General features: G+C 40.1%; 1 protein-coding gene across 1 annotated transcript in view; it reads left to right on the top strand.

Annotated features, from left to right (window-relative positions):
• Positions 1 to 15,066, top strand: part of LOC128718065 (hemicentin-1) — an 89,275-nt gene that overhangs the window by 23,560 nt on the left and 50,649 nt on the right. Inside the window, exon 2 of the mRNA XM_053811738.1 lies at positions 6,811 to 6,942. Within this exon, the coding sequence (XP_053667713.1) occupies positions 6,811 to 6,942 (132 nt within the window). The remainder of the gene's footprint in view (positions 1 to 6,810; positions 6,943 to 15,066) is intronic.

The raw sequence follows: 15,066 nt of genomic DNA, 5'->3' as shown, positions 1-15,066 counted from the left end.
AGTGTTGGTTATTCGTAACATCGGTCAGGACGGCCTGTGTGGACGACCGACCGAATCAGGGGTCAGTAAGTAAAAGTTTGACAAAGTTTTCTGCAACGAGCGCTGGTTGCTGCTTTTTGCTGGCATCATCTTAGCTTAAATCGATGCTAGACGCCAGAATAAACGAACGAAAAAAGTTTGCCAAATGGTCGCCAAGCAATGTTTGTTTCTTCTAGACGTTGCACAGGAAGAGTGTAATGGTGATTGTTGTTAGTTATTTTCACCCCTATACAGTGTTGTATTCCGGGTTGAGTATGATAAGTTGTGGATAAGCACGGCGTCTTGTTCGTATCATTCATACAATGTGCTAGTTGAAACTTGTTCCTACTCTTGGTCAAGAATCGCCAATTCAATGTTATCATTTCGCTCACAAAAATAGATGGAGTTTGTGGGAGAAAATGTTGAATGGAGTTGGGAAACACATGTGACGAAGAACTGTTTAATTGTTTCTGTTTGTAATTTTTTTTTCAGTAAACATTTATCATATGTGTCAATTCTTAATTGATACAAAAGGTCAACGAAGGGTTGCAGCTCCTTAGTCAAACATTCATTATTAGATGTGTGGCAGGAAATGCGAAACGTTCCTACACTGAAGGCAACTTTTATTTTCTATCTCCCTACATCTGTCTTATGAATGTTCAAAAAGCTTTTGATTTTCATTTTACCAAATAAAAGCGACACTCTCTCGTGGGGCTAAGCTGCTCTCGACTGTTAATTGGTGTTATTATTTGATTGAACTTCGGTGGATCAGTTTTCAATTGAAATAAACCACCGTAGCATACATTTTGTCAACATCCAAATTACATTCTGTGTACCAGGCTCAAAGACCATCCAACGTCCAATCAAACCTCACTAAAACCAAAAAGCAAGTGTAATTTAAGCTGCATCCGAGACGATGCTAGCCGACCTGTTTCCACAAAGATCGAAAAGCGCCGGTCGGAAAAACGATCCAATTCATGATTGATACACTTGCAAATGAGAAATTCAATTTCAATTTTTCATCACCATCAACCATACCCTTTCGTAGGTGATTCCTTCCGTTCCTTATGCCGGTACAAACCGTGCCCATGTGGCAACTCACTGTACGTTGTCATCGTTACGGAACTAGACACACGTCAAACAGGGACAGAGTGGTTTTGAAAAGCATAGGAAAGATTTGGGAATGAATCGTCGTATGCTGCACGTCGAAGAATTTGGTCATGCCGGAAAAGTATCATCAATCTGGGCCAACTTCACTCTCCGGTATGGATGAAGCTTGGGATCGTGGAACTGTGCTTTTGCTACTGCTATAACGTATCCTAGCTGTACATCAGTCAGTGAACGGTCGTACCGATTGTGGCGTTACTGCACGTTCCCATGATACTACTCTCGAAAAAAAAACCAACCTAACCTTAAACATAGAACGTGTTCGTGTCCTTCATACGTCACGTTGCATCCGTCCACACGATTCTTTCATTTGTTCTCGAATGCTCTCAGTCATCAGGTTCATGACAACTGAATATAGTGCCAGGCTTTACAGAATGAAATGAATAAACCTCATTCTGCATACATGTAGCCTTCTCCTTGTTTAGGCCTTGAACTGCACTAGAGTGCTCTTCTGTACAGCTATCGCATCACGATCAACGAACCGGTTTGGATTGTGATCGAAGAACATCAAAGTGGAGTGGAGGTTTCCGTTCGAAACCATCCAATGTCGATTGGCAAATTTACCATAGAAAACCAGCGCCTACGAAAGAATTTAATGGTGTATCATATTGAAAAATTGAAAAGTGTGGTCTGATGCAGAATAATAACAATATGGAGGAATCATCTGTTGCTTTTATGGAACTTCATGTTGCATCAAAGCATCGTGAACTTTTTGCGAATAATTTGGAATGCCAAAAGCAACTAAATAGATTATTGAGTTGGACAAAAATTTTCCTGAATCCTACCTTTACTCAAATACCAGGAAAAAATACATCCACTCCTCAATAAAATTTCTTTATAAACTTTACAGCCTTTTGTGTTAATTTCTGTTGAACTTCACGGGCACCGTTTAGGTGCTGTATTTTTGGCTTTATCTACAACTACATCCACATCTAAGCATTTTCAATGTACGATTGGCCATATCCGTCTCTCGACAGTACTGCCAAACCAACCCACAAATGCGATTCCAGAAAACCCTATCCAGTGTCGGATAAAGCTTTTACTTAATAAAGTCATTCATTACATTCAACAAGTTTCATCGATGTTTTCCTTCACTGAACAACATACTGTTTGAAATACTGGCAATGCATCGTTCCCAATTTTATGCAGTGTATTGGTTAATAGTGCTACCAACACTTGGCGTTCCGTGATAAATCATCATCATCGATGGAATGGTTGGTAAAGTTAAGCACCGATCATGCAAACTGTGCTAGCGGGGAAAATTGTGCCCGTATCGCCTACGGTACCGTCTCATTTTCCCATAAATTTTAATTATCTACAACATGTTATTAAAATAATCACGAACCCGGGTCCAGCGTGGGTCGGTGGCTATCCTGGCGCGTACGAAATGCGTATCCGTGCTTCCGGTAGGTAGCAAGCTGCCCGACGAGAGGTAAAACGACGCGAAAGTATAACGCAGGGGGAGCTTCCATTTGACGTTTTCCACCTTTGTCGTTTAGCACCTGTTTTACGATGTGCTCACCTATCAACTATTGCGCAGAAGAGTCGTACTGCCTGCTGGTTTGATCGATTGTTAAAGTGTTCGAACCGCGACGGGATTTTATTCGGGACATGTGACCACAAAGCTCGTCATGGAAGAATAAACGGCAATGTAAAACAAAGGATGTAAATGTATTTATTAGTCAGATGCTTTGTTCGCTCCGGTGTTTGAAATGGCAGCAAGCACAATCGTTTGACAATGTTCGAAATAGTTTGATGTAATATAATTTTCCATCCACTACTGTTGCTGTATTGTTCTATCTTTGTAGTGGAAGTAAATTTGATTTAAACACGTTACTCTTGCGGGCGTGCGTTCTATTATCCGTGGTTGAATTAACCTTCCCAATGGAACTTTCCAACGCTTTCCGAATGAAGTGCAAATCTAGCACAATCCGCACCGTGCTCTGTGACCACCCGGTTTCAAAACGTTTTCTTTGCCATTAAACAATCTGCAACTTTCTCACGATCTCAGCACAAGAGCGGCACTAACATTCGCTGCAAAAGACAATCAGAAAATCTCATTAAGCCACTTCTTTCCAACGGTAAACCATATTATCGAAACATTACATGGTGATTAAACTTTCCATTCTCCGGCGACCCTGGCGTGGACCGGTACGAACCACTGTTCTTGTCTCTCCCAACGCCAAAACCCAACGATACTTCATCATCATCATTCCCATCGTGCACCATCGCAATGGCGTTGGTAAAGGTGTTTGAAAGCAGTGCTCCGTTTGCCATTGCCCGGAACCAGGCTCGAGAGTAAGCATTCCCGAAGCCGCAACCGACGAACGTTCATCTGCATCGGGGCATCGGCTTACAATCCATGCGATCATTGTTTTTCGGCTGCGAGAAAGGAATTAGCACCAACGAGAAAGTGTGTGCAAGAGAAAAAGAAGTCGTAAGCGCTAAAATAAACTTTTGCACCATTTCCCCCTGCCCCATGGTGTGGATTCATTTTCTCGAGATATTTCTCAAACTCGCAAAAAGTAACACAAAAAAGAAAATCTAAAGCAGGAGCGAAAATATCATAAACCCTCCGAAATGTCGTATGCAGAGCTATTTTATTTTCCATTGCTTCTCATTCAGGGACTTTTTCTTTATGCTCAGTTTTGTGCGCGCGTCGTCGTTATTTGAATTGTGATTATGTGCTTTTGTACAGTGAACTGTGGGGACTCATTTTTCTTCCCATCGTCTTTACATGAGGCTGGTGCGTGAAAAATGCACGACAGTGTGCTGCTTTCACTGAAGGCTCAATCCCGACGGCAAGCTTTATTAATCCAAGCATGCATCGTTGCTTTCGAGCGGAAGCTCTGACACTGGGATAGAAACGAAGGTGGTAGTGTAATGAAGACATATTCTGCAAATATAAACTAGCATTAACATCGATTTTTTTTTTTTCGTTTACTAAACAACGAACTCATCGTTACCGAAGCATTTACCCGCTTAAATAAGTTAACTGTGGATAACAACTGATTTTTAAGCTGAACGATAGGTACAGGTACAGGTGTATTGAGGTCCTGATTTTATTTACCAACTTTATCAAGTAGTCTTTTTCTCGATTATGAAAAATAACATTCAACCAAAATTGCTCGGAAAAGCTGGGATCAATCTGTCGCTGGAAAATTGATAGTAGCACAACAACACGAACCACTAATCACAAAGTTCATAATTTTTAAATGTGATTTTACTTACGGTTTCAGCTCATAAACGGCACAAATACATACAGTCAATCCACAGTGTTTTATTGGCACTTCAACAGTTGAGTCGCATGCCTGTTGTTGGGCATGTAGCATTGGGGGTTGTCATTGGGTTGGGTTGTCATTGCAAAGTAATAGAAAATAATTCGGATCTTTTTTTTGTAAAATCTTCTTGTCTGATTCGTGTGCTTTTTCGGTTATGTTCTAGATTTATAGTCTACTATTGCGGTTTCAATTGGCCAACTGAACAATTCGGTTGTGTTGGTCTACCCAACTGTCGCGTGGGAGCTCACTAGTTGGTACGGGTTCATATCTGTACCAGTAAGTTTAACCATATTCGTATTTTCTTGGAATATTAAACTTCCTTGCTGGAAATACTATAAAATTTATCCAAAAACAGAATGAGGAATTTTTCATATTTCGAACGTTAGCCATTCACCACCTGAAAAACTAACAGAACAATTGTCAGTCCGAGGAAAAATGTGTGACGGTAAACTGAACATCATTAAAGAGCATAATGATTAAAACAGTTTCATTGAACTAAATTATTAGACCTCCACTCGAATGCATCAGCTACAGTGTATCTTGCACCAAGAAAGCAGGGTTGCGGATGAGCAAAAGCAAGAACCAAAAGAACAGAGTTAACAGAAATTTACATTCCGTTCTCTTCTCACTGCCCCACGTTACCCCGTGATTATGGTTCCGTGTCCACACAGTCATCTACGCCATTGTTCCCTTGTGAACAATTACAGTTACATCGAATGGTGCGAGGAAAAAATTGTGTGAGAAAAAAACTTCGTGCGGTTTGTGACACGGCCTGTCGGCATATTGCCAGCTCCGGCAGAATAGCAACCAAAGGGAGTTGCTTTTGAATGAAAAAAAAAATGCAATATTAATTATAGACATAAAGCGCGGTACGACCATATTGCAGAGGACTAAAAGTTCTATCCCAGGTGTGTGAGTTGTGCGAGTGTGCGTGTGTGCGGAAATGTGGTGGAAATGGCATGAAAAACCTCAACCCGAGGGAATAATTATCATGTTATTCAACCGCACAAAACCCAGGTAGCATGGGAAATGTTTTAAATAAGTTTTTAGATTCAGAAATTTCATTCTGGGCATTTCATTGAAGCTACATTAATTCCTTGTAAATGTATTCTTCGTACGATTATTTGCATTGCATAATATGCACACATTAGCGATGATTAATTTCTAGAATCTTGCAAACTGATAAATCCAATCCCATAACGTAAGCATCCTATGTTAGCATGGATTTATCCGAAATTAACATTTTGTGGGAAAACATTGAGCATCTCTGCTTTTCCACCCACTTGTTCTCTACGTAAAAGTTCTGGTCACGACATGCCTCTCATCACGTCAGTTAATACACTTCGACCGATTGTAGCTTGCGGACAGAAAAAAAACAACAACCAAACTAATCGATGCTGTAAGGATTCCAAACCACAGCGAACTAGATTGTCCTGCCCACTAAATCGCACTCGTGGAAGTAATCGGCAGCATTAATGAATGTGTCAAATGTAATAGCGTTGGTCCGCTCTTTATTGTTGCAAATTCTGTCTGACAAGTGCGTAATTCGATTAGTGCGATCGATGCCTTTAGCAACATATTTTTCGCGTGGGTGTATGTGTGTGTGGGGTTTTTTTTGTTCGTTTGGAAATCGATTTATAAGTTGATAGTCGACTTTGCTGTTTTATTTCCTTCCAACGATTGACACGCGTTACAATTTCGCTCACGTTCCGTGTTCATCTATAACTTTTACCGAGCCTACAGCAACATCGATCGTGGGACTACTTGGTCTATCGCCTACCTGCGTTTCGCAACTCAATCGGTAATTGATTTCATTTGCTGCGAAGGAGAACATTTTTCGCCATTGGCCATGCGGTCCGCTTTTGCGGCAGGTCACGATTTCGGCCGGTGCCAAATCTGTGCGAACCGCCAATGTGAAATTAACCATCGTTAAAGTAGTACGTGAGCGAAAAACTCCGGCTTTGGAATGATTTAATTAGGCTTCATACCATGGTGTTAGGTCATGGTTTGATAGCCTCGAAAAATTGGGAAGAGACGAATAAGAATTAATTATTAATTATTCCCAGGCCAAACGAAATACTTTTTATGCAATTACTTACTGTGCAGTGTTTTCGTAGCATATTTTTATATGGTGTCGCTTTTACGGTTGCAATTGGTTCGTGCGTAAATCAATCATTTGTATTACTGACTGCAAAGGTAACTTCCTTTTGCAAATCGAACATCAAGAATATAAATTAAAGGAAATATTGTTGCTAAACAGCTAGCAATTGTTGAGAGATATTGTTGTTCTACTTTCATGAAAAACGAGTTTACCTAATAGTTACTCTTTAATCTTTCTTTATAGGGAGCACCAGCAACAGCAAGGCCAGCTCCGTACCAAATAATGGACTAGTGCCCCGATTTATCTCACGAGGCCATACCTACCGGGCAGTTGTCGGCGATACGTTGGTGCTACCATGTGAAGTAGAAAATTTGGGTGAGTAATTATGTTAAGATTCATATTATTTTAGTACCAAGTAAAGATGAGATGGAAACTAGATTGCATTGATTAAGATTAAGATATTGAAATTGAATAAGTTTTGTTTATTTTAGCAATATTTTTGTAACTAAATAATTTTGCTACTTTCATGGGAGAGTATAAGAAATGTTCAAACTTTTAAATTATGTTTTTAAATCTTCTTATTCCTTCATGCATCTACTGTACGCATAAAATCTCTGCCGTGTATGATATACCATTTGAATGATTTTTTTGTTGCTACAAATGAAACTTCAGGCAATGCCGTGGCATAAATTACCAGCTCTGTCAACGAGTTATTACAGCTGTCGTTTGATGTTTGTACCTGGTGATAACTTGCAACCCATTCTAATCAGGCAACCCATCATCAAGGATCACTTAGTAGGGTTGAGTGAAGGAGGGCAGTCATTGTTAGAGAAATCCCTTGCCTAAAGTTGAACGTTTTTCTCCTCTGGAAATCACAATAAATTACCAGAGAGCCACGATTAATTGCAGGCAATGTAGCAAAATAGCGCTGATAGCGATGGGAACGGGGAAGATGGCTTAGCGAAAAGAGTTTTGTTAAGCCCACATCAATTAGAGCTGTTCTTTCAGAACTTTGATTTGATTAATGAAATGGGCTGAAATTATCCGTTAAATTTGCTATTAATTCTATCTCTAGTGAGTGGTGATTGGTATGGAAATTAGAAAAAGATTTAAAGAAACTGACTAACGGTTCATAAGGTAACGTGCTGTATCAAAAAAATATTACTGTAGAAGTGTATAAACTCATTTTAAAATGTAGTTGCTTAACAAAGTTCAATATTATGAAACTTCTTTTTCATATTCGAATGGGTTAGACACTATTTCAATCAGCGTTCACGCGATTAAATATGATTGTTCCAAGGTTTAATCAAAAATTCTACCAATATATATCGATGGGGTCGCCTGGTGGCCCTCGACGACATCGTGACAACGCAAAAAAATTGTTTGAAGCATTCCAGCACTGACAATACTAACGACAAACCATCTTAAAATGGTACAAACTGCCACTGCGGCATACCGGACGAGGTCCAATCTGTTTACATTCGATTTTGATTTATCCCTTATGTCATCCTGGTCGTCCCACAACTGTCCTTAGTCTCGTCCTCGCTGGTATGTGGGTTTGTGTCACAACACACAACACAGAGCGTTGAAGTTTTTCCAGCAAGTGTAAGTTAATGGAGCTGGATGAAATACGGAAACGCACGGTGATATTTATGCACGGTCTGTGATGGATGGTTCACAAAGGGACAAAACACACACTCACACAGGAAGGACCTTGTTTCGAGGACATTTTTCGGAAGTCAAGCGTATGCTCTGACTTCTCACTTTTTTGCTCGATGCGGACGGCTTTGACGTGGACGTGGAACAGAGCCCAGTAAGCCTAGTCGGTTTATGTACCCGCTGATTTGAGGTTGAATACAGCAACTCATCAAATGCTCATCATTCATCATTCCGGAACCGTTTTTGCCATATTGCACAGCCTCATCGTCCATTCTTTTGGAATAGTGCAAATGGTCTTAAGCTTTACTGTTTAAAGCCATTCTCATTTACGTTGTTTCTTTGGAACAATTGCGTTGATCAACCCAGGCATAGTGATGGTGACAAAGACGATAGAATAAGATAATGTTTTTTTTGCTTAAATATATTGGAATATTAATCTAAAATAACACTCACAATAGTTTTGAAACATTTGCTGCTCCGAACAGTGCAATAGCGCTTTTTCCCGGGTGTATTTGACCCATAAACCTTTCGAAATAAAATTAATAAATATAAATTAGACTTGAGTTAATTTAATGAATAGAGAAAATTTTAACTTACTTTAAATAAATAGAACTATTCTGTTATTTATTTTAGAAATAGACTATCCGACCCCCAAAATTCAGCATAAATATTTGATTATTATTCTGCCGCGTCACATCTAACCACGTCGTCAAAGTTTATTTGCAAGCAAAAAAAAAGTTAGAAGATATCAAATGTAAGTTGGAAACGAGAGCATACATTTTCTTGAATAATCGCAGCTGGTCTATCACACATTTCAATATTTATCTAATCAAATTGATTTTTATTAAATTGTTTCTGAAAACAGTGAGGAAAACAATTCTTATAAAAGAGTTTTTTTCTGTGACACGCTTGTATAGCTTTGTGATAAACAATGCAAACGATCTAAAAATTTAATTAAACCAGACACCAACGCTTTTTGTTAAACAATGAATTTTATTCGCTTAATTTTGATATCCTTTTCCATTAAAAGGTAGTTTTCAAAATAATTTGCTTCATATACCTGTTACACTGCATGAATCACCCAATGAATTTCATCACAAACTTGAACAAAGCGATCAAAAGAAGAGTTTTTCTACTGTATGTCGAAAAAAGCGGAAAAAGTAATTGAACTTCTATTTAATCATGCCACCGCATCGTGCTGTAAGAACCGGGCAGCGTTGAACGCAATCGTGTGCTATGTCTGTATCATACTAATTACCCACCCGTGACCCCTCTTGTGCCAGAGTATTGTTTTTTTGTTTGTACGCTTCACTCTCGGCGAGTCGGATCCTGCACAATGGCAACACAAAACTACGAGTGGATGAGTAAGGCCACTTTCATCACGATTGCAGCAGTAATCAAATGTATGAGAACCACACCATAATTAGCGAGCGCGTAATGATTAATTATCCTCTTGCTGTGTTTCGCACGGCTTCATTGTTTTCAGCTTTTGCTTTCAAGTGAACTGTAATAAGAAAACCGTCACCACCGGATAGAGGTGTATAGTGTACACTTTAGCAACTGCAATTAAAACACTGTTACTTACACTGTTGACTGCCCGAAAGGTTTAAAACAGTACACTTCATTTGTGGCCATCACCACTGTCTGAAAAACGACAACGACAAGCATGGCAAAGAGAAGCACGGAAATGACTGACAAAAATTGTAATGCAATCAAACGTCATGAATAATCAATGCTATCAGTTTCAGTTGAGATCGATTATTTTTATCAGCGTACCACCGGTCCACGTTCTTCTTCACGATGAAGCGAAAGGTGATGGGTCAATTGATTAACTTTTTCATCCTGTGCCCCACCTATCGTATGTAGCATTTTCCAACCATTATTGGTGGTAGTTCTTTGTGGTAGGACAATTTTGTATCCCTTTGGCAGTATCGTTTCCCGCGAAACGGACATTTCATTTCAGTCCAACAGATTCCCCATTTTACTCGATGCTGCAAGTCGTTGCTATTGTTTTGCTGAAAAGTTTTTTTTTGTTGAGCATTGTTTGTCCGTTTCTACTGTATTTCGCTCGTTCCTGCGTACTACTGCTCTACTGCACTAGCCCATACATCAAAGCATCGGCACGTAGCGACCAAATTCCGCTCCATTAATTCGTTTTACTGCGATTTGGCTCTGGTTTTCCTTGGATTCATTTGCATCACACAAAGGAAAAGCGGAATGAGGAACTTCCAGCGGTAGGACGGTACGAATCATGTTTGAAGCTGTGTGTTCAGGGGAAGCAGAGATGTATTGCAAAGCGAGTGATTTTTATTATTTCTTTCTAAAGCTGCCAACAGTGTGCATTCGTTTGCGGTGTACAGGAGAGTTTTTTTCCCGCCAAAGCTTTATTTAATGTAATTTTTTGCTCCTTTCTAGCCAAGTATGCATTTCCCTTCATGGGGCAGCAGTTTGCCTTTCGCCGTGTAGCTCTGCTGGAGCTGGTGCAGTTAAATAAAAACACGAATAGAATTTTCACATTTTTTGCAGAAAAACACAAATTCCGTTTCGTTCGGGAGCACTTTAGAACAGTTTAACCAATTTCATTAGTTATATGCTGCTGTGGGTCGTTGTTCTGGCTCTCGTTTGGTTTCATTTATCCCATCAAAGTGTTGTATCTCTATCCGCACTTCGGCGTACTGTTTAGTAACTAGCAAACCTATTTCCAAACAGTACGTGAGCAATATTTATGCGCATGAAAAAGAGCTCAGCTGAGGAAAAACTAATGTATGAAAAAATGGTTGAATATCCTTTTTTTTCACATCCGTACGATATTACCGCCGAAAATGTTGCTTTGCAAATCGGAGTTTTACTAAGTTATATTCTATCGACGGCCCTGAATCATCTAAGTGAATAACCTTGGCTTGTTTGCATTATACTTTCCATTGCCATCTCTAAGTGGTTAATAATTTGTTCAACCCTCTTGATTTCGTTATTGGAATTATGAATTAACATATGTGATTCTGTGAATCGGAATCATATGAATGTGTGTGGGGACGGCCGGTGGTGTATTGGTAGCGGCGCCCGTCTTCAAACAACAGGACCGGTCCAAAATCCCATCCCATCAAAAAGACTATCAGAAATTGCAAGCATGACCTAGAAGGTCGTTACGCCAAAAATTAGACGTTTAAGTCAAATTAACTTGCCTGCTATTTCTGGTGTCAACAATTTTCAAAGTTTTGGTCAAAGAATTATTTTACTATTTTTTATCCATACGTCTCGTTGGATGTTTTATTGAGGTGTCTTGCAGGTTAATCGCCCGTTGGCTATGCATTTACCTAATCGCTATCCACAAGCTGCAGCCACAATTTCCCATTCCTATCACGTTACGGAAATGGTTTCACTTCAACCATCGTTAAATACAGCCGCAAGTTGCAAGCGCACCGACATTGAGATGTCCGTCTGACTGCAAAAACGATCATTTACTTCCAGCTTCTCACCTACACAACTACGCTTGGTTATGAATCGTTTCGCCCAAAAACCAAACCAAAGGATAGGAAGTTGCGCATCCTCCAGTGCATGGACAGATTGTTGACAATCGAGCAACAGTAAACGTTGTAACGTCAGCATTCCTGCTTTTAGCAGTAAAAAATCCAGAGGCTTCTGATAGGTGCGTATGTGTGTCGATAGCATTTTGCCCGGTCAGCGTAGCACACGTGACACTTGCTTCAACTACACACCAAATTGTACTCCTAAGTGGTTGGGTCTTGGGAAAATGGGATCATATATTTCCGTTGGCCTTTTATTCTCGCGGGGTTTACAGATTCTACCCAGAATCATGGAACGTTCAACCGGTACAATGGTTGTGCGCACAAAAGTGAACGATCATTCTCACGATGCACAAAATCACACTTTGTCGTTATTGAAACAACAGGTACGGGTCCGATAAGCCGCTTTTTTACTGAAAGCAATATGAACAAAGCTTTGTGATTCCGTCACACGTGATTCTGCACAGGACAGGACAGACGTTGCACCAAATGTTTTTTTTTCTGTTTTGTTTTGGTGTATGGAAGCATCACGTCAAACGCGAATTTGAATGCATTCTTTCGATGGGTATGGATACCATCGGTTGAAATGGATCATTAATCAGGCGAACATACGCACACAAAAAATCAAAACCAAACCATGTCGATGATAGTAAATGGCCTCAAAGTATACTGCAATTTAATTTTGAGGCATGCATCCTTAATTGTTTTCATATTTTCCTATGTGGTTAATCTATAGAAGTATGCATTTGGTTGAGCAGGTTGTAACACTAAGGGCAATCTAAATACAAAGAAATATTCATAGCCAGCAACCAATAGCATGTTTCAAGCCATATTGAAATAATTATTATTTATTTTATTTATTTATGAGGTACTTGTTGATTACAAGTTTGCATTACAAGATTACCCTAGTTTGTACCCATATCCAAACGAAATGAAACTTTGTAGGCCATTCAAAAATGTCCCAGAATGTGTAGCTAACGCAATATTTTCATTTAGCCATCTTCAGAAGTGAAGGTACTTTTCGATGTAAAAAAGGTATTTTTATTTATTTTTACTTTGTGTGTGTGTGTGTGTGTATGTTTTATTGCAATATTAAACAAATTTTCAGTCGAATTATTATTCTCTTGCCAAATTATCATTTATCGTTTTATTTATTTTATTTATTACACTTATGACGGCTCTTCGCTGTTGTTATTTTATCACATATTGTAGATATTAGAGAAGAGCTTACTTTTCGACAGTTTTAATTGTCTCTTAATAAACGCCCAAATGTAAATAAATATGAAGGTTTAAAGGCTTCGCAATGTATTTTTTAACCTCTTGTGCTCGGCACCGGCTAAATCCTAATACACGCGGTATCCATATTAGAATTGCATTGCTTTATCGAATGCCATTCAACAATTTTACTACAAATCTGCGATAGTTCCAAATTCGTACAGCAAATTTCCATGACAGTCGTGTTTCTCGATCGTTCTTTTTCCAACGTATGCCTCGCACACTAATCATCCAAACGCGCCATAGTGCTTTCTTTAGCATGCCCTTACATCGCGATACCGACCTACCGCTTGCTGCCGTCTATCGATGGCATTTTCGTAAAGTGAACAACGAAAGCATTCCGCTGACACACTGGGAGCACGCAGGAATCTCGCGAACTTAATATATAAATAATGATGATAAACGACGGTAGTTTCCCACGTCCTCGCATCTTTTTCTTTCTTTCACTCTCACGAATAATGGTTCTGTTCGCGGTTCATGATTCGCTTACCACACTCGCTTGTGTCCTGAAATGGGCGATTTTGGGCAGGTTTCTGGTGCTTGGGTACACCTTACCTCAAAAGCACGATTCACCGTTACGGCCTTTTTGTCACTAAAACGGCCAGCTCCTAAAAAGATTCGGTTCCATTCATTCGCCACGAAAGTCGTTTAGTGTAAGAAGGAAATGTTTTTTGATGATTTATGAACCGAAATTGTAAAGTTGCTTCGCTCTGCCAGCCTTTCAATCCCTGTCCCATGGGCATGGTTCGAAATGATTTTTCGTTCATGGTTAATGAGGGAACTTGAGACCGTACACTGACCAGCTACCAGAGGTTTCCGGAAGCGTCGAATATCAAATGACGTTTCGTCGTGTTCGTATCGCAGTGAGGTAAACCAACCCATACCCCCAGCATAGCTCGGCTTAGCTCGATAGGAAACACAATAAACTCGACAGTACCGTGTTGGCAACAACAGGCAACTCTCCGTTTGATATCATTGGCGAGGTAGTCGCGGATTGACACACACGCAAACAAAGAACAACAGCTTTGTGCTGGTGGCAGTCGGTTGGGCGAAAGGCGCGTCGTGACTTCCCGCTGTCTGGTTTGATGGTCTGTGGCCAACTTTTGCCTGTCAGATTTGCGATAACACGATATGGTGGTTGGTTTTATTGTCCACGTGGCACACATTTCCCGCCTTCGTTTCCACCGCATAAACATTTGCCGTGAAGGGGAGCGTATGAGCGACTGGGGGAGGAACACGTCAGTGGCCATTTCTTTTGTCATTAGGAAATGACATAGAAACTAAAGCAGCCGACGAAAACATGGAACGGGTATGGCATTAGGAAAAAAAAGACCACAAGAACGACATATGATCCAAAATCCAAATCATAATCCAAATAAAGGACACCAGCGGTTGAACAATATTCCTGTCACGCACTCTAGATCTATTTCCGCCGAGACCAAGCCTTAAATCAGCATTTGTAGGTATTTTGGTGTGAGAGAGAAACGTCAAGAGTAACACAGAAACATGTGCGTGGAAGAAAACAAGGCAGGCCCTAGCCACCAATGAAGGAATCCTCCTGGAGTGCTGGAAGTGGATGTTAATCTGCCACGATGGTGCTAGACTATTACAGGACCCCATGGCAAGTTCTGTATAGCCGTATAAGTTTGGTTTCAGTTTCATTCGCAGACACTTTTAAAACGCGAAACAGCAAGCCTGGAATGCTTTGCGCACACATTGGGGAGTTAGCATCTGCACCACTGGTTGATAGCACGTTCCCCAAAGAAACAACTTTACTGTCGACCCCAGCGGTGGTGAAAGCTACATTTACGGAATTGCGTGTATTTAAAATATATGTCTTTTAATTTATTGTTCACATCGTGTTCCACTCCCGACACTCACTTGTCGTACGTTTCCGTGTGTCACCATCCACAGACAGACGTCTAGAGAGACACTGCTTAGTTTTATATCCAAAGTCACCTGTTTTGAATTGCCCTTTGGTTCTTTGTTTTTCATAGTAAGTGTCCAAAACATAATAAATGGAAGGGTGTTAAAACGGAAA

The sequence above is a fragment of the Anopheles marshallii genome, chromosome 2 (genome assembly GCF_943734725.1).
Source record: "Anopheles marshallii chromosome 2, idAnoMarsDA_429_01, whole genome shotgun sequence".
Classification (NCBI taxonomy): Eukaryota; Metazoa; Arthropoda; class Insecta; order Diptera; family Culicidae; genus Anopheles; species Anopheles marshallii.
The sequence above is the reverse complement of the archived record's forward strand: the minus strand, read 5'-3'. Positions and strand labels throughout refer to the sequence as shown.